At 35.9% G+C, this 26862-nt stretch overlaps 2 protein-coding genes across 2 annotated transcripts; both read left to right on the forward strand.

The window, feature by feature from the left end:
* The first annotated feature begins 2412 nt into the window (after positions 1-2412).
* LOC147524577 (WEB family protein At3g02930, chloroplastic-like) lies at positions 2413-6270 on the forward strand. Its single transcript, XM_086603837.1, has 3 exons — positions 2413-2672; positions 3047-3251; positions 3349-6270. Exons 1-3 carry the CDS (start codon positions 2653-2655, stop codon positions 5914-5916), a joined length of 2793 nt encoding a protein of 930 aa, XP_086459963.1. The 5' UTR covers positions 2413-2652; the 3' UTR covers positions 5917-6270.
* Positions 6271-25155: 18885 nt separating this feature from the next.
* LOC147524578 (abscisic acid receptor PYR1-like) lies at positions 25156-26675 on the forward strand. Its single transcript, XM_086603840.1, has one exon. The coding sequence runs from the start codon at positions 25786-25788 to the stop codon at positions 26413-26415; it is 630 nt and encodes a 209-aa protein (XP_086459966.1). The 5' UTR covers positions 25156-25785; the 3' UTR covers positions 26416-26675.
* The last annotated feature ends 187 nt before the right edge of the window (positions 26676-26862 follow it).

Consider the following 26862-nt stretch of genomic DNA (forward strand, 5'->3'; position numbering starts at 1 on the left):
CAAAAAACAATGAACTGAATTCAGTTTCTAACATAAACAAAGGAGAAAACCATACCTCTGCAAGCTTGCAGGATGGAGTCCAATCGATTCTGCTGCAACAAACCCAAAGCTAAACATAATTCAAAACACCCATTCTTTCTTCAAAGTTTATTAATGCAAAGAATCGGAATGAAACTAATAGCTAAAAAAAAAGGCTATTCCATCTAAGGCATAACATGAACCGAGGGCTTGCATTAATTCAATTTATTTTGAAGAGGCGGTTATACTATACAAACATAGGGTTCACCTTTCTTTCATTTAATTTTTTCACTTCATTTATTTTTTCTATATAATGTTCTAATCTATCTTTTGACGATTAAATAAACAATAGATAGTTTACCAAAGCCAAAGAGAGAAGGGAACCGAAGGGTACTGCTTACCATAATTCTTTTATTGATCACCGTCATCTCGAACATCAATCGACCAGAAAACCTTTGCTATTATATAGTCGTTGGCTCTCTTTCATAAGATTCGTGTAGTTATGGCCTTCATATAAAATCTCTTTGATAATGTGGGTTTTGAATGAAGTTGGGTAATTATTAAATGGGTTTTGAGTGTGATGATGTCGAAGATATTGAACGGTGTCGGAAACGATTGAGAAGAGGACGGAACCGTGACAAAAGTCGTCTAATATAGTAAGATGTAGTGCACTAATACTTGTTTCAGCATGTTAATCGCTTACCAACAAAAGTCGTCTACCCAACGAGCTCCCCTCTTTTTCTAGTTTACTGTATAAACGGTATGGTAAAAAAAGTTGGCTGCATATACGGTATGGTCAAAAAGTGGAGCTTATACATGCAAACTACTGATGATTTTTCTTTGATGGTTTTTCTCCTTTTCATTCATGTTTAAGTGACAAACATCGATGGATTCCAAAGAATGTTTGAGGAGAAAAAGTCCGAACAGAAGTTCTTGCACTGACTTTTCTTCTGAAAACTCTCCTGCTCTCGGTAACTCAATATCACTTTGTTTGTTGTAGTGGGCTTAATGGAATGATGACAATTAAGTCATGCATATAACGCACACGCCCATAAGGTTATAATCTAATAATCCTATTACAAGATGCAGGCTAACTGGTTGATGAAACTTCAAGGTGCTAAAATGCAGTTCACCAGGAACGCTTGTTGACTTGTTGTGTGCCTTTTTCATAAGCAGCAATGATCTCTATATTTTTCATCTCAATTTCGTTCATGTCACTGATTCACAAATATACGCTGTACTCACATTAAGCCGGAACCTTCTTTCTCTCTCGCACTATCAACCACCACGGCTGCCTTCCCTTTTCCTCTCCTACATTTCATTTTTACGTTTGCATCTTGTATCTTGTCAAGGATTGTATATTTGTATCTCTTTAGGCCTAAGGTCGTTCAAATCTCCAACGTTACTTTTCTTTGGATACATTACCCATCATGGGCCTAAGTCTTGGACTGATAAATGGTGTGGGCACAAACAGTTGTATCCAAATCTCAAATGATGATTGATACAGCCTATCGGCTTATTTTAAATGTCTGATGTGGAAACTGAATTATGAATGATTGTACATTTGCTCTATAACTCAGTGTTGGATTGGATGCCTTGATTTTATCGGACAAGATATCAATGGGACAACCATTGGAACCTGATCTTCTTAGACCTTTTCTCGGGGACTCCTCGGGACTACAATTAGCTGTGTGTATGTGCTGAAAACTACATAAAATACAGTGGAAGCTACCATCAATTAGCGTTGCTGGATGTTTTTATTTTGCTACTAAGCTTAATATTCATTGTCTTGAAATACCAATGGATTTACTACAAGTAACAGTTGACGAGCATGGAGCAGATGAGTTCGATCATCAGGCAATGGGCTGAGAAACTTGTCATAAATCAAGAGGAGGAAAATTTGATCATCAGAGGCACCCAGTGGACGTTTTTGTCGCTCTGTTTTTGGTTGTTACAAGATATTGTATAGCACTAGAAAAATTCATATTTGATGATGTAATTGACAGATCAACTTTTTGATAAATTATCAACAAAACTCACATGCCAACCTGCCCATGTGTGGTGCCACACCATTAACTAAATTTATAACTAAGCAATCTTTGCGCACTAGCTTAAAGCCTTCATTATTGTTCTATTTCTGTTGATCGACTTACCAACAACAATGAAAACTAATTCTCCCATTTCTACATAGTTTGGTAAGCGCTAATATATATATAACTATAATTACCATAACATAGGATTTCGACATTTTAACTAAGAATGTGAGGGAAAAAATTTCGAAGAAAAAGTCATAATGAGAAGTGGGGTAAAAGCAGGGGTAGAAACGTAACTTGAGAAGTTATAGTTCTGAAAAAGGTAAGTAGGAGAGTGGAAGTACCTAAAATCTCGCTGGTTAGTTCCAGAGAGAGAGAGAGAGAGACCAACTGAAACTGAAACTGAAACTGAAACATATTAATAAAGTGAAGTGTTTTATTTTCTTTTTCTCTGTTTCTGTCGTTTAAGAAAAAATAAAATCCAAGAAAGATCTATCTCACTAGCTACAATGTTGCCATTTTAGTATCTATCTCCTTAAAACACATACACACACTCTGTCTGTCTCTTGGCATCCTTGTTTTTGTAAGCAGCCTAGTAACCATGCTTTCTTCAAAGACCAAGTAAGTTTAATGCTTTACAGTCTATAGATCTGATTTTGGTTTTCTTGGTTATTTTCTCATCATGGGTATGTGTCATTTGTTGTTATGTTCTTCTTGATTGGTTACTTAAGATCTGCGTTGAATGCTTTGGTTGGTGTTCTTTATTTCTTTTATAGCTTTAGTTTAGTATGTATCAACTGTATGATCCTTGATCTTGGGCTTAATATGTATTATGGACTATTGGACTTGGTATGTTGCTGTTTGCATGGTCATATTTTGTTGATTTGATCTAAATTTTTCTCAAGTTTCATGCAATGATGTGATTTGGTTTTACCTGCACTTTGTTTTGTGGATAATGGGGAATGATCTGATATTGTAATGATGATATTGCGCAGAACTGGTTTATCTGAAGCCATACCTAACAAAATTACCCCAGCAACTCCTAGGGGTACTAAATTAGGGAAGGGAGCAACTAAATCCAATCCTGATACGCCTACGCCTCAGCAGAATTCACGCCTTTCGATTGATCGATCCCCACGCTCGGGTGATTCAAAGCCCACTGTTGATCGTAGATCCCCAAGATCAGTTGTTACATCTGATGTAAGTTGTTGAAAATAATAGTTAGAATCCTGATACTTTATTAGTCTTACATTGTCTAATTTTTGTGTATGCTTTTGTACATTTATGTTTTGTGTAGAAAACGCAACCTCGCAGTGTGAAAGGATCAGATCTGCAGGCGCAGTTGAGTCAGGTTCAGGAGGAACTTAAGAACTTGAAAGATCAGTTAGCTTCTGTGGAGAAAGAGAAGGCTCAGGCTCTTGAGGAGTTGAAGGCCGCGAAGAAATTAGCTGAGGAGGCTACTGCAAAGATTGGGGAAGCTTTAGTTTCTCAAAAGCGAGCGGAGGAGACTACCGAGATTGAGAAGTTCCGGGCTGATGAATTGGAACTGGCAGGAGTAGAGGCAGCTCAAAAGAGGGAAGAGGAATGGCAGAAAGAAATCAATGCTGTCCGATTCCAACATGCTGCCGATGTGGCAGCCCTTCTGTCTACTACTGAGGAGCTCGAGCGAGTGAAACATGAGATGGCCATGACGAGTGATGCAAAGAATCAAGCATTAAGCCATGCTGATGATGCGACCAAGATTGCAGAAATTCATGCTGAGAAAGTGGAATTGCTATCTGCGGAGTTGTGTCGTGTGAAGACCTTACTTGATTCCAATGTTGAGTTAAAGTCCAATGAGAGCGCTGAATTGATGAAAGAGCTGAACACCGAGGTGAAATTTCTAAAAGAAGAACTTGAGAAAGCTAAAGCTGCCGAAACAAGGACCACAGAAGCAGAAGCTTTGATTCAACATCTAAAACAAGAAGTTGAGAAAGCCAATGCTGCCGAAACAAAGTCGACTGAAGCAGAAGCTATGATAAACCAACTAAAGCAAGAACTGGACGAAGCAAAATCTACCGAAACGAAGATTGCTGAAGCAGAAACTTTGATTGAAAAACTAAAAGAAGAACTCAAGAAAGCTAAAGCGACCGAAAGAAAGATAGCTGAGGCAGAAACTTCAATCGAACAACTAAAACAAGAACTTGAGAATGCTAAAATTACCGAAATAAAACTGACTGAAGCAGAAACTATGAATGAACAGCTTAAAGTTGAGGTTATTAATGCTAAGAAAGCAGAATCAGATGCATTTAAGCTGGTTGAGGAATGGAAGATGAAGGCAAAGCAGTTTGAGAATCACGCCCATGAAGCTAATCAGTTAGAGAGATCTGCATCAGAGTCTTTGACTACTTTGATGGAGCAGTTAGAGGGAAAGAGTGGCTTATTGCAGGAAACAGAGGCAGAGGTTGCATCTCTTAGAGCAAAGGTGGAATCCTTAGAGATATCAGTAGAGAGACAGAGAAGGGATCTTGAAAACTCAAAGGAGAATTTTGATACTGCCAAACAAGAGGCATTGGAGAAATCAAGAATGGTTGGATCACTGACTTCTGAGCTTGAGATTGTCAAAGTGGAAATGGTGCAAGCTTTGAACAATGAAAAACTTGCAGCTTCAAGTGTTCAAAGCCTGTTAGAGGAGAAGAGCAAGATCATAAATGAGCTGGAATCATCTAGAAATGAAGAAGAGAAAAGTAAGAAGGCAATGGAGAGTTTAGCATCAGCTTTACATGAAGTGTCCTCAGAAGTGAGAGAAGCTAAGGAAGAAGTTCTGTCCACTCAAATTGAGCTTGAAAATTCTAAGTCTCAACTTGAAGATCTTAAGCTTGTTTTTGAAGCAACAAATGTAAAGTATGAAGCCTTGCTTGATGAGGCAAAACACGAGATCAATCTCCTTCGAGATGATATTCAACAATCCAAGCTTGAAAGTGAGAGTTCCAAGACCATGTGGGATAGAAAGGAGCTCAACTTCATGAGTTCTATAAAGAAATCCGAAGAAGAATTCTCTTTCCTCAAAAGAGAATCAGATAGATTAAGTACTTTACTCGAAGAAGCACAGAAAGAAGCCCTTCTTGCAAAGAAGGAAGGTTTGGGTCTGCAGGATACTATAAAAGGAGCTGAATGTGAGGTTCTATTACTGAAAGGAATTGTTGAGGAGGTTAAAAGTGAGAGTATGGTACTGAAGGAGAGGATATTAGACAAAGAGAACGAATTGCAGAGTATCACCCAAGAGAACGAGGAAATCCGTTCAAGGGAAGCCACTGCTCTTGAGAAAGTCACAGAGTTGGAGAAGCTCCTTCAGGAAGCTTTGGCCAAGAAGGAGAGTGAGGAAAATGGGGAGCTATCAGGCAGTGAAAAAGATTATGATATGCTCCCTAATGTGGTTGAGTTTTCAGAGGAGAATGGAGTCGGAAGGGATGATTCGAAACCCACTGTGGGAATTTCATCTCAGCAAGTTGATGAACCCGAACCAGCTGACAAACATCTCTCGGAGGATGTGGTGAAGGCTTCTGATTCAAAGGTGGAGAATGGAAATTGCAAAGAAGGTGGAGACTCAACAGTGCAGGTGGTGGAAGCTAAGATGTGGGAGTCATGTAAGATTGGAGAAAGAGACTTGTTGCCTGAAAAGGAGCCCGAGCCAGAATTATTTGAAGGGGAAGTCGACTCGAAGGCAGATGATGACAGCTTTGATAAACTAAATGGGTTGTCTTCATCCGAAAACATTGAAAACGGTGGGTCTTCTCCTACAAAGCAACATTCCCAGAAGAAAAAAAAACCATTGCTTCACAAGTTCGGAAGCTTATTGAAGAAGGGAAGCACGAAAAACAAGTAGGACTAACTCTTCTCATTGTGCTTTGTGGAGCAGCATGATCTGGCTTAGGCCCAATGCAGGCAGGTTTTCCTCGAACTATATTGAGCTAAAAGGTTTGTTTTCTGATTATTGCTCAAGAATTCAACGACAGTGGAAGTATGATGGAGGTTCTATATTACATAGATTGTGATATGATATTCTGGTATAATTACCCCTCTCTGGGAAGTGTTGTGTATCTCAAAGTTTTTCTTTCTTGTTTCATGTTTCATGGAGTGATTTCTTTTCTATAGGTGTATTTTTGCATGTAAAAGTTGAAGCAGATAATGTCATTGAAATGGGATTTCTCAAGTATTGTTATGAAACAGAATTACCGTACTCTTCACTCTTTAGATTTCTGTTACCTGTATGGCTGTGCACTATTGAAAAATTCCTTTACTAGTGTTTGTCATTATTACGATTGTTTGCAGTGCCTTGTTTGATTAAAAGGAACAACTTAGAAGGAAAAAAATTATATACACCCACAAGCAGTGATGCAAGTCATGCAATGCAACCTTAACCTTCCCAATAATGATTAGTGAGCATAACACTACTATAACAAGAGGCTATCAGTTCACAATGAGTTTTTGATTGAACAGAAGAAAAGGAAGTGTTAGTAGTAGGGTTTTTTCTTCGGGTTGGTCAGTAAAACGCCAATTAACCACTGTGGAGATATTTGCATAGAGGCATGGGGAGTGTGTAGAATGATAACTGTCTAGTTTTTTATTTTTGATTGGCAAGTTTGTTTTAAATGAGATCAGTAACCCAAAAATTTTACCGACTTTGCCAGTCGGCACCTGCCTAGTTTAGCCTTAAAAGCTTAAAAGTTTGATTTTCAAAGCACTGGAAGTAGGAAGGTAAATGTCCATTATCGGATAGTGCTAAGCTGAGCTTTAAATGCTTGATTTTGCAAAAACTAGAAGTGGGAAGATAAATTTCCATTATCGAGTGGGGCATGTTTATGTTGGATTTTTTATATTTTTTATACATTGAATGGCTGTTCTCAATCAGATCCATAAAACTCAGATCTGATCGTTTTCAATCAATCATGCAAAAGCAATGCATGCTCCCTCTATGCTTTAGCATGAGAAGTATGGGTCCACTTGGACGGATATGCGATTGCTGAGACTGGACTGGCATTCGAGGGCTTTGTCTCCATAGTCCATACAGACATACTGAAAGTACTTTAAAGTAAAAAAGTAGGAAGAACAATTGTTTGATGGAATCTTTTCTTAATTCTTTTGTACAGTACACTACTAACACTACCACACAGAGAAAAATCCCACGGATATTGACTTTTATTTGGACGCATTTACAGCATCATCAACGCATTTTCATTTTTCATTTCCAATGTGACAACGCATTTTCATTTTTCATTTCCAATGTGACAGTTGACAATTTATTTAGCAATTTGCATCACCAACGCGTTGTCAAAACATCGTTTTTTTTAACAATTGTCAAATCTGGAACCAAAATTGTGAAGAATATAGAAATGTCTCGCACGGGATAACTTGACCCATCTAAGAGTGGGACGGGACTACTTTTGCCGTCCAGCATTTTTTTGTTTTTTTTTAATAAAAAATTCAAACGGTTCAATTTTGTACCATTGGAATTAACGGCTATATTTAGTTCCGTTGGACTGGGTTTATATATATTGCATATTTGTTTAGCTCATTTTTCACCAATTCACTTCATCTTCTTCTTTCTTCTTTTATTCTTCACCAAAATCACAAAATGTCTTTATAAAGGTCTAGAGGTAGAGGAAATAGAGGTGGTAGAAATAGTGAAAATCAAAGCCAAGAAAACAGCCAACATACCTATGTTCAAGGTCGTTCAAAAAATTTCACAATTGTAGAAGATGAAATTTTATGTCATAGTTGGATTTTTATTTCAGAAGATGCAGTTGTTGGAACGGGCCAAAATAGGCATGTTTTTTTTTGAGAAAATTGCTGATGAAATGAACAAGTGTATGAGCCAGCTTGGTCATGTAGGGCAACCACGAATTGGTGGATCGGTTCAAGCGTGTTTTCACATCATCCAACATGTGGTAAGTTTATTTCAAGGTTATTATGATCAACAATTGAGAATGAATGCTAGTGGTATTAATGCAGATGATACAATGTCACGAGCTCATACTATTTTTTTAACTGTTCAAAAGGAACAATTTAAATTTGAGCATTGTTATTGGATTTTAATTTTAAGTCCAAAATGGAATCATTTCTATCAAGCTAGAAGTGATAGTAGTTCAAAAAAACAGAGAACCACTTCAAGTAGTGATGTTAGTGGTGGCATCAATGGTGGATCAACCGCTAACAATATTGGAATAACCAATATTTCGTTAGATGAAGAAAGTCAACCATCGAGGGAAGTGCCCGGATCAGAAAAACGGCCAAAGGGAAGAAAGTTTAAGAAAAGAGATACTGATAAAGTTGCGCACCAAATGACACAAACTCTGGAGGAGGTCAGAGATAATCAACTTACAACTGCAAAATATTTGCAAGAACAAACAGAGCTAAAACGACAAACGTTCCTCTCAATGAAAAAGGAAAAAAAAAAGACGAAATATTGAGGCTTGAAGCACAAAAAGAACAAAATATCATGATGCTTGATCTAAACAAGTTTAGCGGTATTCAACTGACATTTTGGGAAGCTAAGCAAGCAGCTATCTATTGTAAGTGGGCTGAACAAGTACAAGGTATTCCTGCTGCTCCTTCTATTCCTAATTATCCAACCTCTTCTACTCTATACATTCCAACCTCTCCTAGTCCATACATTCCAACCCATCATTCTCAACAGTTTGGGTCTTTTTCTTCTTTTGGATCAACAAACAGTGCTAGTCAGTCTCGTGGTAGGCGACCACGCTCTCCCAATCCATTTCTGAGGGATGAAAATGAAGAATATGAAGATGATGATTTTTAGTTATAACGTTTTTAATTTCAAGTATGTTGTAACGTTTTTAATTCCAAGTATGTTGTAACATTTTAATTTCAAGTATATGCCAATCTTATTCAACAAATCACAATTTTATTTAAACAAAACAAACTTGATGAAAGTACACTTAACAGAAAATACAGAAAGCACACTTAAAAAACACAGTTAACAGAAAATTCAATTAAGACAAATCAAACTTAAACAAACTTATTAGTTGTTCTTTTGGTTGTGGTGTAGGGTTTTTACCGATATCTCATGCATGATTCCTACGATATGTACAATTACACTATATCACATGCATAAAGTAGCGTAGCGGAAATAAAATATCGTACCTTGGTCACAGCTTTCAATTCGAAGTTCCAAGCTTTGATCTATCGAAGAAGCTAATGTTCTTGGCACACTCAAGATCTTCTTCTTCTCAACTTAGCTAGAGTCAAGTTCCAACCACGAACGGGAAGCAACCTTTGTTCATGAACCAAGAACCAAGAACTGACAATGGCTAGCAATAGAGGTTACCACCTATGGAATCTCCACGAAAAACTAGCTTCTTTTTTAGAAAACGTTGGAGGCCACCATTAAAGAGAGAGAGAGATTTGCTCATTTTTGGGATGATCCATAGGGGGTTCTATTTATAGAGCTCTCCCACCTCCTCAAATTTGGCTAGGATAGAGTCCCATACTTATCCAAAATCGGCTAAGGATAGAGTCCTATACTCATCCCAATTCCTAGTGGTTATCCTTATCCCAGTGGTTTATCCTTATCTTGGGGGGCGTTTATCCATATCAGGTCTGACCCGGCCTTATTTCCAACATCTCCCACTCGCCCACAACGGCGAAGAAGGTTTCTAAGAGAAGCATTTAAGTAGAATGCTCAGCCATTCGTGTGTCTCACACGACAAATAGTTCGTGTGACCCTAGCACACATATCATGATATCTGTGAAGTAGCAAGTCACAATGAAAAGCACGACACAGTGATCTACCATGAAAGTGATCTTAAAGAACACGAATCCAAAAACCTAATATCCGGAGAGTGTGTGTATACCCCAAGATCTGTTTGTTTCATCACTTTGACAAATAGCACTCATCCCTATGAGTCCACACCATAAAGTCAAAAACGTATCACATGATTCACAATTATCATCAATTGTCCTGGCCAGGTAGAATCCCAGTGATTGTGTGATAAACCTTCAGTTCTTTTACCCTTTGCACGCAAGTCATTGTCGTCAGAGTTCTACCAACTTCCCAGTATGCATCTAGTCAGCCTTTTAGTAAGAGTTTGTGGGGAGCAAACCAAAGTTACGAGTAGTCCTCTTATTTTCTTGACAAGGTCAAAAGTTCAAGGAGGGTACCATTTGATATGTCTTAAACAAAAAACCTATCAATTTAGCTCACATAGCAAGAATTTTTAGGAATATTTATTTTCTTGCTCTCAGGTGGTCAACTATGCACATGTTGTGTGAAAACATGTCATGACAAGAGTATCTAATTTGTTTACTCAACAATAAATATCTGTATGTCCACTCATACCATGCAAGTGTTGTCATCCCTAATGACAATTTCAAGGATACTTTACTCCCACTTGGCAACAACCGTTTGTAGGTTTAGACAAAATCTTCCTTATGAAGCCTGTTTCTTCTTATCCAATTATAAGAAAGGGCATGACTCGGCACTAGGTCCACCCTTCCCATAAGGTTTAGTGACTTGTCAAGCTAAACTCCCACTATTTAAAATGGAAGTGACTGTTCATGTGAGTGAACCAGTCAACCCTACTGACATACATATGAGATGATAAACAGTATAATGAGAATGCAATCGATCTGGAAAGATACTCACGTCCGCGGTCAGTTCTTAAGGCCTTTATTGTCCTATCAAGTTGATTCTCAACAAGGTTCTTGTACTTTTTAAAACAATCCAAGGCGTCTGATTTGTGAGACATAAAGTACATGGTCCCATAACGTGTGTATTCATCTGTGAAGGTAATGAAATACAAAGCCCCATGCCTTGCTGTTACATTCATTGGTCCACAGATGTCTGAGTTAATAAGTTGTAAAGGATAAGTTACTCTTTGGGCTTTCCCAAAAGGTTTCTTGGTGGCCTTTCCAGCAAGGCAACTTTCACAGGTTTCCATTTTAACAGAGGTTAAGTTACCTAACAACCCTCCCCTTGCTAAGCGGTCTATCCTACTGTGTCCAATATGTCCTAGTCTAGCATGCCACAATTGGCAACCAACCATTTTAGACATAAAAACTTCAATTTGTGCTAAGTGTAATGTCATAAAAGAATCCATTAAATAAGCATGACCTATTAAACTGTTATTCAAAAAAATCTCAAGCGAGTTCTAAAAAAAATTAAACACATAGGATTCTTGAAGTAATTTCAAAACTGATAAAAGATTTCTCCTAATTGAGGGTACAAAGAGTACTTCTGCAATAAGGATGGATCTCCCACTCACAAAATCCAACCTACAAGTGCATGTGCCCAAAACATCAGTTGCACTTTGGTTTCCCATGTGGACTCTCCGAGTTCCTTGTGGAAGTTTCCGGAAATCTTCAAACAGGGACCTATCCCGACTTATGTGGTCTATCACTGCTGAATCTACAATCTAATATTGTGATGAATCAGACAGCATGACAATACTTAACACATTGACAGTACTTAAAGTAAAACTTACCTCAGGAGAAGGACATGCCCTAGCATAGTGTCCCATCTGATGACAACGGAAGCATTCAACACTAGTCATGTCTATCGACTTCCTAGGTTTCTTTTGCTGTGGGTCAGGCTTGACCTTTTCCTTGCCTTTCCCTTTTCCACTTTTCTTGTTCCAAGGAGCCTTCCTCTTTTTGGAGTTGACAACATTTGCTTCAGTTTGAACAACAGGCTTTTCATTGAGAAGCCTTTGTTCCTCAAGCTCACATTTCCTTTGCACTTGTGCAAAGTTTGTGATACTGTCGTCATGCATTAAGATAAGACGAAATTGTTTCAAAGTTTTAGGTAAAGACCTAATGACAACTTGAATTTGCTGTTCATTTGACAGGACCTGTCCTGCTTGGGCTAACTCAGCAACCATGTTCCTCATCACCGTGCAATGTTGTGTCATAGAGGTATGAGGCAGCTTGATAAATTTGTCAAAGCTCATTTGTAGCCTCCTCAGCTGTGCAGTAGTCGTACCCCCAAGGTCCGCCTTTATTGCTTCTCATAGCTCTTTAGCCGATCCAAGGCTATCATACCGCATTATGAAGTCATTCCTCATGGTGCCAAGTATGGCAATTCGGGCAACATTGTCTCTACTTGTATACTCATTGTACTTCCTAAGTGCAACAGTATAAGCAGCTTGTGTTAATCCTTCGGCAGTAGGTTCTACTTCTGTCTCAGTTATTACATCAATGACCTTCCTATCTGCCAGAATTAGCCTAACTTTCCTAGACTAAAGTTTGTAATTCTTATCATTTAACAAGTCCTTTTAAGGTAGCATGGTAAACGGGGATTTTCCATCGAGTGCCATTCTATCAAGTTTGAATTCCAAAAAAAATAAGATACTACGAAGAAGAATTATCTCTTAAAATAAATCTAAGTAATCCACATTTTTACATATGAGATGATCATGATAATCTACTAGCATGATTCTAGCCATTAAATAAAATCAATGCATTTGACTATCAATAACATAGAATATGCAAAAAATCTACTACTTAAATTTTCATTTAATAAAATTGTTTTGACAAAAAGGAGTTTTCTATCTTTCAAAAACAATGTGGAACTAAAAAGAGCCAGTCAACCATGAACATAAAAACGTCCTGGGTGCCTAGGGGGGTCATCCTCATCCTCACAGTCACTATCAACTATTTGAAAAATACTAGCCACTTCCTCTTTTTCTCTGTGAGGTGGGAAAATAAACCTTGATGACACATCATATGGATTTGGTTCCTTAGCATCGTCCCATAACCGATGTAGGAGAGATTTAAGTGGTCGAGCCTCATTCCTATCCTGAATAGGACTGGGGCTCTTTGGTGTATATTCTGGTGATGGTGGCTGATAAGCACCCAAAAGTGTATTATGACCCCATTGAGACATATAAATTTGGTTAATTATGTGTTTAATAATCATGAAATAAATATGTTTTCATACTTTTGCAGGTATTCGTAGTAAACATAGAAATATTATTTAAACCTGCGATAAAGTACGAGAAACGACATATATATGAATTCTTCCAAATCCGCACAGAAGCATCAAAATTCCGAAGCTCCTACCTCTTGAACCAGGACTCCAAATGCGACAAGTGAGCTGCTCAGACAATCAGGGCGATGAACTCTACGCATAGGCAGGAAGTTGTAAAATTGCCCAAAGACCGGACCGCCATTTGGACTGCGGCATAGGACCCACTATGCGGGCCCGTAAGATTGGATGAGTCATCAATCATGGAGCATGTCAAGACAAAAATGACAAATTATTAGTGCAAAGTTGACACCTTGCATGTAATTAATTAGATTAGGTGTTAATAGTGAAAAAAAAAAAGCAAAGTGTCACTTTGTTTTAATGTGGTGGATAAAAATGAAGTAAATATGGTTTGATGTTTCACGTGGGAGATAATGAGATTTCTCTCAAATGGAGAAGAAAACAAAACAAGGGGGGACACTCCATTTACTCCCTTGACTTCTTTTCCTTACCTTGTATTATTTTAGTTCCTTAGTCATTTTTATTATTTAGTTTTTAGTTTTGTAAGAAAAGCTTGTAGTAGTTTTAATAGAGGAAACTTTGGTTTTCTTCTAGAAAATAAATAGAAAGCAAGTGAGTTTAGATAGTTAGTCTTATTCTTTTTTTTTCTCTCTCTTTTTGTACTTATAACTTGTAATCCTTTATCCCAAGGATCATGAGCTAACTTCCCTTTTGGGGAGTTAATCCAACTCATGTGAGGGAAAATATTTGTTGTTGGTTTGGTAAGTTGGTTAGGAAGAACAACTAGACCTACATCCTATCCCAAAATGATAGTTGGTGTAGTGTCTAGTTAGGAATCAAAGTGATGAGCTTAGAGATAAGTCATTGCTTGGTTCCACTTGCTAACATGTATGAGCTTAGAGATGAGCCATACATGTTAGGGATCAAGTTTTCTTCTATTAGGACTTGTCTATGAGTCTAGGAAGAATAAAATGAATTTATTAAAATCAACAACAAAAGTTATCTTCACATGAGGAGGATTAGCTCTCCACCTTTTCTTTAGTAAATTGTATTGTGTCTTAGTTGTATGATTTTGAATCTTAATGTTTTTCTTAATGTTTGTGTAGAAAAGAAACCTAGTATTAGTATTAAACTTACTCACTAGTTCCCTAAGAGTAAAAACCAAGTTGTAGTTGTCCTAGACTTTAGGTTAGTTCGAATCCTTACTTCAACTTTACGAACACGAAGATCGTGAGTAAGGAAATCTTTGAATTCGCTTTTTTCGCCAAATTAGAGAGTAAATCTCTAACATAGTAAAAAGAGCAATATCAGTGGCTCTGTCTTTATCCTATCAAATTTCAAGACAGTACGCTTCAAAGCTCTCCTATATTGCTTTACAGTCATGCGTTTCTTGGAAGTCCGTCTCCCAAAATCTGGTTCAGTTTTCCTACAAGTCTCGGGTCTATGCGACTTAGGCATTGTGCCCTAGTTTTCAGATGACCGTTGATAGAAAACAGACAATTTTATTTACATGCAATAGAAAAATCCAGATTTAAATAATTACTGCATAGTAAAAATAAACATCCTAATGTCAATTTTTAATCATGAAAAAATACATGTGAAAAATCCTAAAATTTATAGAGAAATAATCTCAGAAAATAAATTTCCATGTAAAAATTTCTAAGGAAAAAAAATTCCTAGAAAAAAAATTTCTACTAAAATTTTAATTAAAAATAACCAAATTATTTCCCATAAATAATTTATTTTGCAAAAAAAAAATTAAGCAATTTTTAATTAATTTTAAACAACCTGATTATTTAAAAATTAATTAAAAGATTTTGAAAAAAAAATGCGGTTTTTCAAAAAAAATTAGTAGACCACAAGATCAAAACTACAAACAAAAGCATGCAAACCATGGAAAACCTGGCTCGATGCCAATGTAAGGTTTTTACTGATATCTCATGCATGATTCCTACGATATGTACAATTACGCTATATCACATGCATAAAGTAGCGCAGCAAAAACAGAAGATCGTACATTGGTCACAGCTTTCCATTCGAAGTTCCAAGCTTTGATCTATCGGAGAAGCTAATGTTCTTGGCACACTCAAGATCTTTTTCTTCTCAACTTAGCTAGAGTCAATTTCCAACCACGAACGGGAAGCAACCTTTGTTCACGAACCAAGAACCAAGAACTGACAATGGCTAGCAATAGAGGTTACCACCTATGGAATCTCCACGAAAAACTAACTTCTTCTTTAGAAAACATTGGAGGCCACCAATAAAGGGAGAGATAGATTTGCTCGTTTTTGGGATGATCCATATGTGAGGAGGGGGGGGGGTTCTATTTATAGAGCTCTCCCACCTCCTCAAATTCGGCTAGGATATAGTCCCATACTTATCCAAAATTGGCTAAGGATAGAGTTCTATATATACTCATCCCAATACCTAGTGGTTATCCTTATCCCGGTGGTTTATCCTTATCTTGGTAGGCGTTTATCCATATCAGGTCTGACCCGGCCTTATTTCCAACATGTGGCGTGCACCATAACGTGCTCAATGATGTTCAACCAGATCATTCTTCAATTGTTGATTAGTAGCTCCACAATGAATACTTAATGTCCTGGCTACCATGTTTTGCACAAACAGATAGTCATTACTCTGCATCTCAACTTCATGTCGCAACCGTTCATCTTAAGGTGGTTTCCACTTTAGAAGTTGTACATTACGTTCATTCTCAACAATCATGTTGTGAAGTATAATACATGTCTTCATTATACGGGATAGAGCTCCTCTGTCCCACTGACGAGCAGGCCTGCTAACAATTGCAAATCTAGCATGTAAAACACCAAAACCACGTTCCACATCTTTACGAGCTACTTATTGCGCTTTTGCAAAGTTAGTATCCATGGGAGTAGCAGGAGATGGGATTGTTTGAATCAGTGTAGCTCATGGTCGATATATTCCATCAGCAAGGTCCATGTTGTAAGGATTGTTATTAACTTGATAAACACAAGCTAGAGCTATTCCTCTGACTAAATTATCAAATAAATGAGAATTATTTAACACATTAAAATCATTACACAATCCAGCCATTCCAAAGTATGCGTGCCAAAACCATAGCTCCTGGTCTACAACTGCTTCCAAAATCACAGTCGCTTTTCTAGCATGGCCCAAATGAGTTCCATGTCACGCAGTTGGACAATTTTTCCATACCCAATGCATACAGTCTAAAGTACCCAACATACCTGGCCTGCAACCACATTTTTCACCTACTGCAAGCAAGCGTGTTACATCTTCTTCCGTTGGGCTTCTCAGGTATTGTTTTTCAAAACAATTGACAACTGCATTGCAGAAATGATGAAGTGATTCTCGGGCCGTACTCTCAGCAAGTTTTATCCAAATGATCCATTGAATCACCGGATGACCCATAAGCAAGCATCTCGTATTGCGGTCATTTTACCAAACCTGAAACCCCAGGCAAACCAAGAGCATCACAAGAAAGCTTAAAATATGGATCAAAATTAGTGACAACTTCCAATATATTGTTAAAAAGTGGTCTTTTCATACAAAACCTACGACGAAACTTACCTGCTTTATAAGTTGGTCTATCAGCAAAATAATCGGCCACCAACCGTTCATGCGCACCAACACAATCGCGGTTAATGTATTCTCTACCATCAACAGATCCACTCCATTTCCGTACAAATAAAGCGTTGAAAGCCATAATCATTGACGCAACTACAACTGCATCACTTTGAATTTGTTGAACGATTGCGGTATTTTCATCATCGTCGTCAAAAATTAGTTCACTTACTCTTTCATACCAATTGCTATTATGACTACTAGAACCCATGACAAAATATAAAAAGTTTGACTGATGAGAGGAGATGAAGAAATAATAGATGCTTCACCTGTGATTCATCTGATATATAGCGTAGAAAATGGAGGGAAACGATGGGCACAAAAATGGGTTGGCGCCATAGAAATGGAAGGAAATAATGGACGGGACAACTTGTGCCGTGCGAAATGGAAACAATAAATTTTGTAATTTCGCGTTGGTACTTGATTCGTTTTTAACCATTTTCATCCCCTAAAAATGCTGAGGTGTCACAATGAAAAATGAAAATGCGTTGATGATGCTATTAGTTTTGTTGTTTGTATCGTTGGTTAGACAGGCTGGAGTCTGGACTATCAATCGTGTCTTCTGCAGTTAAACTCAGTTAAAGTGCTGAAATGCGTATATCACAGTCAGTAAGGTTCTTTCTAAAACGTTGAAGTTGCTTCTTGCAAATGGTTTCATTGTTTGAAATGCATATGACATTGTTGTCTATGGTTCTTCGTAAAAAGTTGAAGTTGCTTTTTGCATGAAATTCGTTTGGTAGCATTAATTACAATTTACACATGCCTTCGGAAAACTTTTGAAATGTGCTTCTTTATTCTACTGATTTTAAGAACAAAAGTCTAAAATAGTATCATACCCGATTGAAGATTGAACAGCTTCACAGTTTTTCTATAATACTTGGTGCTAATAATGTGCTATAAACAAAACAGATGTGAGGCGGGACACTAGTAAAGCACGTTGTTTGTGTGGGATTCCCAGGTACCAGATCACATGGAATGTCTTCTCTTATGGCTCTTCTATTAAGGCATCTACTATCTATATACTAAAGCAGAGACCTTTAAAGAAGAATTTTCTCTCTCCTATGTGGCACTCTAATATGAGAGTTAACTTTTTTTTCTATCTTATGTGGCACTCTAATATGAAAGATAATATTTTCTAATAGTCTCCCACGTACATGGAACTCTTTGGAGAGTTTGAGTGTATTTCTAATTCTTATATTTTGAGAGTTTAAGTGTATTTTCAATTCTTATATATTTGATCAAATAAAAAAAAAATTACTAAAAAAAATAGGTGATTTGTAGAAATACGAATCAAACACTTTTAGTGTTCCAATTCTTATATATTTGATCAAATAAAAAAAAAAAAAATAAAAATAGGTGATTTGTATAAACTAATTTCCTATTACAAATCATACAATTTTAGTATCTATGATAAAACATCGACTTATTTCGAATATATCCTTAACATGGCTTCAAAACATAGTTAAAAACAATTATACAAAATATATAATAGAAAATGAAAAAAAAATAACGGCAAAAAATAATGATAAATATTTTAGAATATATATAATATTGAATGAAACTAATGACAAAAAACAATTAATGGGGAATGAAAAACTGGATGCAAATGCATCGAACTAACCTCAAATAATATTTAACGGGAAATCGAAAACTGGATGCAAATGCAAGCATTAAACTAATCTTAAAAAGTAATTAATAGAAAATCAAAATATGGATACAACTGCATTAAACTAATCTCAAAGAATAATTAACAGAAAATCAAAACTTGGATACAAATACATCAAACTAACATCAAAAATAATTGTCTGAAAATCGAAACTGGATGCAAATGCATTGAGCTAACCCTCAAAGATTAAATTAACGGAAAATCGAAAACTGGATGCAAATCAGATTGAACTAACCTCAAAGAAAAATTAATTATAAATTGGGAACATAATGCAAATCGTGGAACTAATCTTAAAAAAAAATTAACGGAAAATCAAAACCGATGCAACCGCATTGAACTAATCTCAAAAATATATTGGATGCAAAACCTCAAAAAATAATTAACGGAAATCGAAAACTGGCGGATGCAAACTCATTGAACTAACCTCAAACAATAATTAACGGAAATCGAAACTAGATGCAAATGCAACTTTATCAAATAATAAACACGAAAATCGAAAACTTGATGCAAATACATTAAACTAATCTCACAGAATAATTAACGGGAAATCATAAACTGGATGCAAATGCATTGAACTGACCTCAAAGAACAATTAATATAAAATTGGGAATTTGATACAAATGTATTGAACTAACCGAAAAGAATAATTAACGATCAATCAGAAAACCGGATGCAACCTGCAATGAACTGATCTCAAAAAATAAATAATGGGAATTGAAAATTGGATGCAACTGCATTGAACTAACCTCAAAATATAAATAACGAAAAATCAGAAACTAGATGCAAATGCATTAAACTAACCTCAAAACATAGTTGGGTTATATGTTGTAGGAATGTCTCGATAAGTATAGTTTTGCATTTAAAATGATGTTTATCTTATCTCTTTCCGTATGATTAGGAACTCCTTGCTATTCAAGTAGCTTCAATATATATGAACTTCGCCTTATTAGGCAATCTCACAAAAATTCAATTAAACTTCTATTATTAAACAAAACAAATGAAGTTGAAGAATTTTATCAAAGGTGAGTTTTTTTTTTTAATGGAGAGTGAGGTTTTCACGTTATAAGAAATTTGGTTGAGTGATCAATATAATATTAATATATAATAGTTATGCATATTTGCAAATATTTTTTAGAATAATTAATATAACAACACCCATTCGTAGATAATCTTTGAAGATTCCACATAGTGAGTCATGCATAATTTAAATAATAATTAACGAGAAATCGAAAACTAGATAATCTTCGATAATCCCACATAGTAAATTAAGCATAATTTACTTTTTATGTCATGTTTTCAAGGACACTTCTGAGATAGATCGATAGAAGTTGGTATTACACACCACATTGGATAATTATAAGGAAATTGGAAATTTGATTCAAATACATAACCGAGCTCAAGGAGTAATTAATGGGAAATCATAAAGTTTATGCAAATTGCATTAAACTAATGACGAGAGTAACTAACGGATAATTAGAAATTGAATGCAAATCCTTGAAAAATATTTATCGGAAAATCGAAAACGGTATGCAAATACATCAAACAAACCTCAAATAATAATTAATGAGAAACCGAACCGAATCACGCGAATGCATTGAACTTTACTCAAAAATAATTAACATAAAATCAAAAACCGAATGCAACTGCATTGAACTAACCTCATAAAATAATTGGTGGGAAATCGAAAACTAAATGCAAATGCATTGAAATAACCTCAAAGAATAGTTAACGGAAAATAAAAAACTGGATATAATTATATCGAACTAACCTCAAAGCATAAATAATCAGAAACTAGATGCAGATGTATTAAACTAACCTTAAAGAGTTATTAACGGAAAATCGGAAACTGGATCCAAATGCAATGAACTAATCTCAAAGACTAATTAATGAAACATTAAAAAATGGATGAAACTGCACTGAACTAACCTAAATGAATAATTAACGGGAAATTATAAATTTGATGTAACTGCATTGAACTAACCTCAAAAATAATTAACCGAAATCGAAACTTGATGCAAATGCATTGAACTAACCTCAAAGAACAATTAACATAAAATCTAAAATTATATGCAACTGCATTGAACTAATCTAAAAGAATAATTAACGGAAAACTAAAACTGGATGCAACTGCATTAAACTAAAATCAGAGATTAACTACTGGGAAATCAAAAATTGGATGCAAATGCATTGAAATAACATAAAAAAATGGTTAACTAGAAATCGGAAGTCGGATATAACTGCATCGCACTGACCTCAAGGCATAAATATCCACTTTTTTAGCCTTCTCATATGAATAATTACAAGTAATTATGAACCCAAAATAAAAGTGAGTTTATAAAAATAGACTCTTACATGTATGCAAACTGTATAGAAATTGTAAACTATCGAACTAACCTAGAAAAACAATTAACGGGAAATCAGAAACTGGATGCAAATATATTGAACTAACCTCAAAGAGTAATTAATGGGAGATTGGAACCTGGATGCAAATGCAATGAACTAATCTCAAAGACTAATTAACGAAACATCAAAAACTGGATGCAACTGTACATACTAAATTAACTTTAATGAATAACTAATGGGAAATCATAAAGTGGATGTAATTGCACTGTACTAACCTCAAATAATAATTAATGGGAAATCGAAAACTTGATACAATTGCATTGTACTAACTTCAAAGAATAATTAATGAGAAATTAGAAACGGGATGCAACATACTATATTAAACTAACCTCAAATAATAATTAATAGAAAATCATAAACTTGTTGCAAATGCATTGAATTAATAACCCTAAAACATATTTGTATTTTATGTAGGGGGAATAAATGTCTCGACAAATATAGTTTTGCATTTTAAGCAGTGTTTATTATAATTATTTTTATTATGATTGGGAATACCTTGCTATTCAAGTATCTTCAATATTATCTTCGCCGCATTGGGTATTCTCACAAAACTTTAATTATTAAACCTAACAATAAAAAAAAAAAAAAAAAAAAAAAAAAAAAAAAAAAAAATCGATTAGTTTTATCAAGATTTGGTGCTTCCTTTTTATAGAGAGTGGTGCAAGAAATTTAAATGAGTAATTAATATAATTTTCATATCTCATAACTATGCATAGTTGCTAATATTTTTTAGAATAATTTAATATAACGGCACCCGTTCGTAGGACACGTTCATATGATAAATTTTTTCAAGTGAGAGTAGTGTATTATTTGAGGATATGGAAATAATCAATCTGTTTTAGTGATTTGTACATATTAGTACGTAAGCCGAACGGTGATGATTTACCGCTAAATCACCATAAATCTAATAAACCTATTATACAAGCTAGATCGAGTTTAAAATAATTTTATTTGAAAATTATAGATTAATATTATAAACCACAAAGTGAATAGACTATCTCAATTTGATCCCTTAGTTTTCAAGTACTTATGCACCATAATCGCTGTTCATTAACGTAATTCGGTTTATTTTCAATAAAAATATATTCTGATTCAAAAATTTGCCGCTAAATCACCATAAATCTAAGAAAACTGTTATACAAGCTAGATCGAGTTTAATATAATTCTATTTGAAAATTATGGATTAATATCCTAAACCACAAAGTGAATAGGCTATCTCAATTTGATCCCTTAGTTTCCAAGTACTTATGCATCATAATCGCTGCTCATTAACGTATTTCGGTTTATTTTTAATAAAAATATATTATGATTCAAAAATTTGCCGCTAAATCACCATAAATATAATAAAACTATTATACAAGATAGATCGAGTTTAAGATAATTCTATTTGAAAATTACGGATTAATATCCTAAACCACAAAGTGATGAGGCTATCTCAATTTGATCTCTTAATTAGTTTCCAAGTACTTATGTACCATAATCGTTGGTCATTAATGTATTTCGGTTTATTTTCAATAAAAATATATTCTGATTCGAAAATGTGTGTGAGACATTTTGTAAAGCATTTTCAGCCCACAAAATATTTAATAGATCCCGGGCGTATGTCCGGGTCCAATATCTAGTTACGTACTAAAATAGTGATCATAAAAATACGTGCGTATTATAATAATAAAAAAATTGTATGGGAAATTACGGCAGGGAAGAACATACCCACACTGGTTACATAATTACATTTAAAGAACTTAGTTCGAAAGCTTAGATAGTCTGAAAACTCATCAATTCCGAAGGGAATCTAGTTTGAAGATAGACCCAACCGTTTCCATTTTGTCCATAAAAATTTGTTTTCGTTTTTTGGTCCATCTAGCAGGAAAAGAAACTTGACACAGTTGAAATTGTTGGAAACATTAAAGAAGGAAACAGAAAAATGAACAAAGGAACACGATTTAAAATTTCTGTTAAACTTAATTGTCAAGGCGTATAATCACGGTACTTAAGAGAACATTTTGACTCTTTCATGGTGCAAAAGGGTACATTATCGTCTTCCCTCAGAGCGTTCAGGATGCACTCTAATATTATACTCTCTAGACTGGCATAAGAAAAAGAAATAACAAATTAAAAACTTTGCTGGAGGCTCAGAGATATAAAAGTAGGGTTTGAATCTCTCCAAAAAAGTGTATTTAGGCTATAACCGGACAAAAATCATTTATACATTTTCCTTGCTACAAGAATATACTTATTCTGCCTTTTTTTTGGGTAGGGTCCTCATTTTAAGAGCTCGCTTAGCCTGCACAGAGGAAAGGGATGCCATCGTCAGGTTAGGAGTGCCTCAAGAGCAACGTTACTACATAACGCGTATGCACAAAAAAATTTATGTTCGCGCGTTATCCACACACTAGAAGATAACTTGGCTTGTTGTGGGGAGAGGAAACATTAGTTTTTAGAATAAGGATTAATTGTCAGGTTTAGGAGCAATTAGAGGGGTAAAAATAGCCCTCGGCCCAGCCAGTCCTGCCCGGCCAGCCCATGGGCTGAAAAAGCCCTCTCACAAATTTGAGGGCTTGGCTGACCCTTATTTTTTTGAGGAGGGTAAGACTTAGGTTTTGAAACATAAGGGCAGCCACTCGATCCTCTAAGGCCCGCATTAATGTGCATTAAGGCCCTCACAATTTCTATATGTACAAGGCTACAAGCTAGAAAATACTTATAGTTCATAGTGATATTATTTGATCCTTAGCATATGGTTCTTAAGTTTTTAAATGATTTCTACTAATCAAACACAACCTATTCTACAAACAGGGGCTGGGTGTGCTACAACACACCTAACTTTTCCTTCGAAAAAAAAAATTACTAGTTATAATCTTACTACTATAAAGAGAATTGTCTCGTGAATAGTAATATTTTCCAATTTTATCCCTATCCGGCTTCGATAATTACGGATATGTATAGTAATGATTTTTGTAATAATGCAATTGATGGATGGGTAAAATCGTCCGTTTCCACAATGAAATTTTCTCCCTCATTTTAGCACACTGCCATCAGTTTTGTTAAAAATTATGAAATTGCCGCTGACCAAATTTTGTATTTTTGTGCTGCCCAGCCCAACCCAGCTGACCGCACACGTGGCGTAAGACATTACCCTCATTTTTTCAGTCATTTTCGATATTGCCACTGACCGAATTTTAAATTTTTGTGCTGCCCGAACCAAAAGCTGACCGCACACGTGGTGACCAGTGTACTAGTAGTGTATATAATTCCCCCCAAAAAATATTTGTAGTGTATGTTAGTTTGTAGCAGTTCCCCTTGAGTGGCAAGCCTAGATATTTATGGTGTATGTTAGTTGTAGCAGTTCCCTTTGAGTGGCAATCCTGGATCCACCCCTGTGTATACTACAAGGGCTGTATACATACTTCTTATTAATTTATAGAATAAGTAGGATATATAGGACCATATGCAAAAACTTATTAAATCTATTATCTTACAAATTTAATGAAATTATTAATTAAGTATATTAGGCCAAGTCGGGACAGGTAAAATCAATTATTTAAGCGCGATAATTAATTTATCGTATATCAATTTAACGAGTTTAGTGGAGATAGAAGAGTTTTTTTTTAACGAGTTTTATGGATTAGGGTAGTCATAAAAAACGGATTGGGAAGATAATGCTGGGCTTAGCTGACGAAAAAAAAACCGTACCCATAGGGTGAGCCGGCCCTGCCTTTTTCCTTTTTTGAAAAAAAAAACTGTGTTATTTTATGTTTTCTCGATTGGCAAGCCTGTTTGAGATCAGTTTCTCATTGGTGCTGAAAAGTGAAAACTGTATTTCCATTAATTTGAAATGTGCCTAACATAATTTGGTGGACGCCTAGAAAATAAGGGGTCTATACTCTATAGTCCGCTTGTCGTCCATTTAGCCAAATCAATAGAGCAAGCATTACAATTTTGCCAGTTCGTCTAAAAGAGTACGAATTGGAAGTATTGAAAGTGTTCAGAGATATTATGATATTTATGCCCTTCAATATGGGTCTCCATGACGAGTCATGAGTCCTTCCTTGCTCATTGAGCACACTAGATTATCCATTTAGCACTTCCTTCAAAAATAACAGTAAGGATCAGTTCTTGTTTTGTCAATTCCACTGCAAGTTCTGATGCTAGCTAGCAGTTGTGCTGCTGTCTTTAATTGTTGAATCCTGTGGCCTCTATGGGCTCCCAAGGACTTTGCATTCCCTCACACGGCAAATCTGAGAGACCTTGTGGGGGTGGTGTAAGGTGTTGTTGAGATTCCATATGGTTGGGCTTATTAAGGCGCAATCCAACCGTTGGAACATAACATGGGCTGGGAATTGAATCACATTCGAAGAAGGTTGAGCACTTGAGCATGGCCATTCAGTTATACGGAAACTTACTATCACTTTCTAAGTAGTCTTTTTGTGGGAATCACAGCATGCATGGATTAATTAAGCCTTTGGGCGGTCAATAAACTGCACAAGAAAGGCTTATTTCAAAGCAGCAAAGATAACCGTCCCAACGAGAAACCTATTCACAGTTTCACACACATGCACCACAGAAGATCACATCATCTTTTTCAAACTTTCCCACAGTGACCCACGAGAAGCCCGACGGAGGTCCCAAAGTTCACAGTCACACGCCCGCAACTGTCCAAACAACAACCATATACGTATATAACTTGCCCAAACACTCTCCACTTGCTCTCTTGCATGGTTTTCTCACCTTCTCTTTCCACCACGTAGTTAAAAATCAACACCACATGCTCAATCCGACATTGACGCGTAGTAATTAAAATAATTAAAGTACAAAAAGAAAGGCGGCCATTTTACCCCATACCCCGCTGGACTCCTAGTCAGCTATATCCCATTTCTCCTTCACGTCGTGATCACCAGCAACTTGACACCTCCTCAACACCCTCAAAATTAATACAATAATCCCACCATCATTTAAACAAACATATTTTCAATCATCCTACATTAACAATAATATCTCAGCTTACATAACATTTTTTTTTTCCCTTTCTCGCCGACTCCTTTTTCAAATTAGAAACAATGGCAGAAAAAGAAAATTCTTCATCAACTACAACGCAACACCACACTCAAATCCCACAAGGTTTAACAAAAGAAGAGTTTCAAGAACTACAACCAGTTGTGAATGAATTTCATACATACACTTTTGGTCCAGGTAAGTGTTCTTCATTACTAGCTCAGCGTGTAGAGGCACCAGTTGATATTGTATGGCCAGTGGTACGTGGTTTTGATAAACCTCAAACTTATAAACATTTTATCAAAAGCTGTTCATTAAAAGAAGGTCGGACTAATTCACCTACGACTGTTGGATGTTTAAGAGAAGTCAACGTCATTTCTGGTTTACCAGCTGAGACAAGTACTGAACGTTTGGATATACTTGATGATGATAGGCATGTTACGGGGTTTAGTATTATTGGTGGAGAACATCGTTTGAGAAACTATCGATCTGTGACTACTGTGAATCAATTTATTAGTAATGAGGATGGCAAGATCTGGAGTATTGTGTTGGAATCTTATGTTGTTGATGTTCCTGAGGGTAATACCGATGATGATACGCGTATGTTTGCTGATACAGTTGTGAGATTGAATCTGCAGAAGCTTGCTTCGTTGACTGAATCGGTGGCTCGTGGTGAAGATCAAAGGCCAAGGTAAAGTTCAAGATGAAACATTTCGTTTTTTTTTTTGTTGTTAATAACGTTTTTTTGGTGGGGCAATTCGCCAATTTGCACATCGACTTTACAAATCAATGAAAGGACCAAAGTGCCCTTGTTATTTATTTTTTAAAAAATTTCTTTCTTTTTTTCTTGCTTGATTTGAATACTGGACTGAAATTTGAAGGCTGCCTTGTTCATTTTCGTGACAGCGTTGTAATTTTGCATGAAAATGTAAATAGGAATTGAAAATTTTGACTGTGTTCCCGTGTTCTTTTCTTAGAAAGTATCTTCAATGTCCCCTGTATGGAGAATATTGTAACTGGGACATGCTTGCTATTTTAGGCTCCTGACGTCATATGTTTGTTGCAAATGGCACTGTTGTGTAGACACTAGACAATTGGGATTGACAAGCAAAATTCGTTGGCCAATATATAGGGCTGGGATT

Source organism: Coptis chinensis, chromosome 1, assembly GCF_015680905.1.
Source record: "Coptis chinensis isolate HL-2020 chromosome 1, ASM1568090v1, whole genome shotgun sequence".
NCBI classification, from domain to species: Eukaryota; Viridiplantae; Streptophyta; class Magnoliopsida; order Ranunculales; family Ranunculaceae; genus Coptis; species Coptis chinensis.

Excerpts from the sequence above, each read along its gene's own strand:
- LOC147524577 (XM_086603837.1), top strand. The coding sequence starts at position 2,653 with ATGCTTTCTTCAAAGACCAA. Across the intron at positions 2,673-3,046 it reads ATGCTTTCTTCAAAGACCAA|AACTGGTTTATCTGAAGCCA; the intron begins GTAAGTTTAATG and ends GATATTGCGCAG. Across the intron at positions 3,252-3,348 it reads GATCAGTTGTTACATCTGAT|AAAACGCAACCTCGCAGTGT; the intron begins GTAAGTTGTTGA and ends TGTTTTGTGTAG.
- LOC147524578 (XM_086603840.1), top strand. The coding sequence starts at position 25,786 with ATGGCAGAAAAAGAAAATTCTTCATCAACTACAACGCAACACCACACT.